The sequence below is a fragment of the Wyeomyia smithii genome, chromosome 2 (genome assembly GCF_029784165.1).
Source record: "Wyeomyia smithii strain HCP4-BCI-WySm-NY-G18 chromosome 2, ASM2978416v1, whole genome shotgun sequence".
Lineage (NCBI taxonomy): Eukaryota > Metazoa > Arthropoda > Insecta > Diptera > Culicidae > Wyeomyia > Wyeomyia smithii.
In genome coordinates, this window is record NC_073695.1 from 23,757,262 (window position 1) to 23,758,594 (window position 1,333).

At 47.2% G+C, this 1,333-nt stretch overlaps 1 protein-coding gene across 1 annotated transcript; it reads left to right on the forward strand.

Annotated features, from left to right (window-relative positions):
- Positions 1–234: 234 nt before the first annotated feature.
- On the forward strand, positions 235–1,014 carry LOC129723499 (endocuticle structural glycoprotein SgAbd-2-like). Its single transcript, XM_055677754.1, has 2 exons — positions 235–299; positions 373–1,014. The coding sequence occupies exons 1-2, from the start codon at positions 291–293 to the stop codon at positions 799–801; spliced, it is 438 nt and encodes a 145-aa protein (XP_055533729.1). The 5' UTR covers positions 235–290; the 3' UTR covers positions 802–1,014.
- Positions 1,015–1,333: the final 319 nt, after the last annotated feature.

The following is a 1,333-nucleotide window of genomic DNA, read 5'->3' on the forward strand; positions in this document are numbered from 1 at the left end:
TATTTGCCGGTGGAAATTCGAGGGGCAGCAAGCGTGCGGCATCATATGTGCTCTCGAGTGGCAATCGAGAAAAAATATCATACATACCATCTGAGGGTGGATGATTCGGGTATAGGATGTTTGTCTAGTGCAGTTCGATAGATGTATTAGTGGCCGAAACGAATTAAGTTTTTCACCCGATCGCAACATTCCACGTATAAATAGTAATGCGGGCAGCGGACACTGCACCAGTTAAGTTTTAACCGATCAATTCGTTACATTTCACCCGTACCTTAAGCCCAGCTGTAAAAATGAAACTTGTAAGTTTGAATAGAGGGTTGTGTTTTCAGAAGAATCTAATCTTGAAGTGCAATCGTTTCTGTCGTGTTTCAGTTCATCACATTGTCTACCCTGCTGGCCACAGTCTTAGCCATTGAGTATCATCATGTGGAACACAAACACATTCCGATTGTCCACAGTGAATCCTATCACGGGCATGATGGAAGTTTCAAGCATGGTTACGAGTCAGGCAATGGAATTTCCGTCCAGGAGCAGGGATACGTGAAGAATGCTGGAGCGGGCAAGGATCACGAGACCAACGTTGTTCACGGATCGTACTCTTACGTCGACCCGCATGGTGTCCCCGTATCTGTGAGCTACACTGCCGATGAAAATGGTTTCCAGGCTCATGGATCTCATATCCCCACACCTCCGCCACTACCGAAAGCTCTAGTGGAAGCGTACGCCAAAGCTGGAAGCCATCCTGACAGCCACAGCGAAGTTCAGCACTATAGCAAGCCAGACCTCTACAAGCACTACTAAATAGTTGCATGCATAGAAATGACTTCTGAGGTTCGCTTTCACTGGAAGTCAGGGTACCAATCAAGAGAAAAAGACTGCCCAACTGCAGCAGCTTTCAATGTGATATCTTTTCGTTCGGCCCAGAGGGCCGCTCGAAAAGATTCGACTCGTTTTATTTTTGTAGAAAATATATAGTCAAATAACGAACGAACATTAGTAACAATTAAAACCAAACTTGCGGTCTTTTACTGTGACACGTGTTCACACTTCCAACAGGTTCCCTACTCCCTAAAGTGCTAATCCCTCTGTAAACCTGAGAACACCGAGCGTACGGGCAGGACACCCGAAAACCGCAGCTTGCAACCTGATGACACCACCGAAGCGCCTAGTAGCGTAAAGACTCTAGCGGTTCAGCCCACGTGACAAATTGCCGATCCCTCTGTGCACACGCATCCGCCTAACAGTATAATCTAAATCTAATCGCTTCACAATAGATCACTGTTTTCCCCCTACCGCCGCCGCCGTCCGGCCTGTTCCGTTCCGACCAACAAGC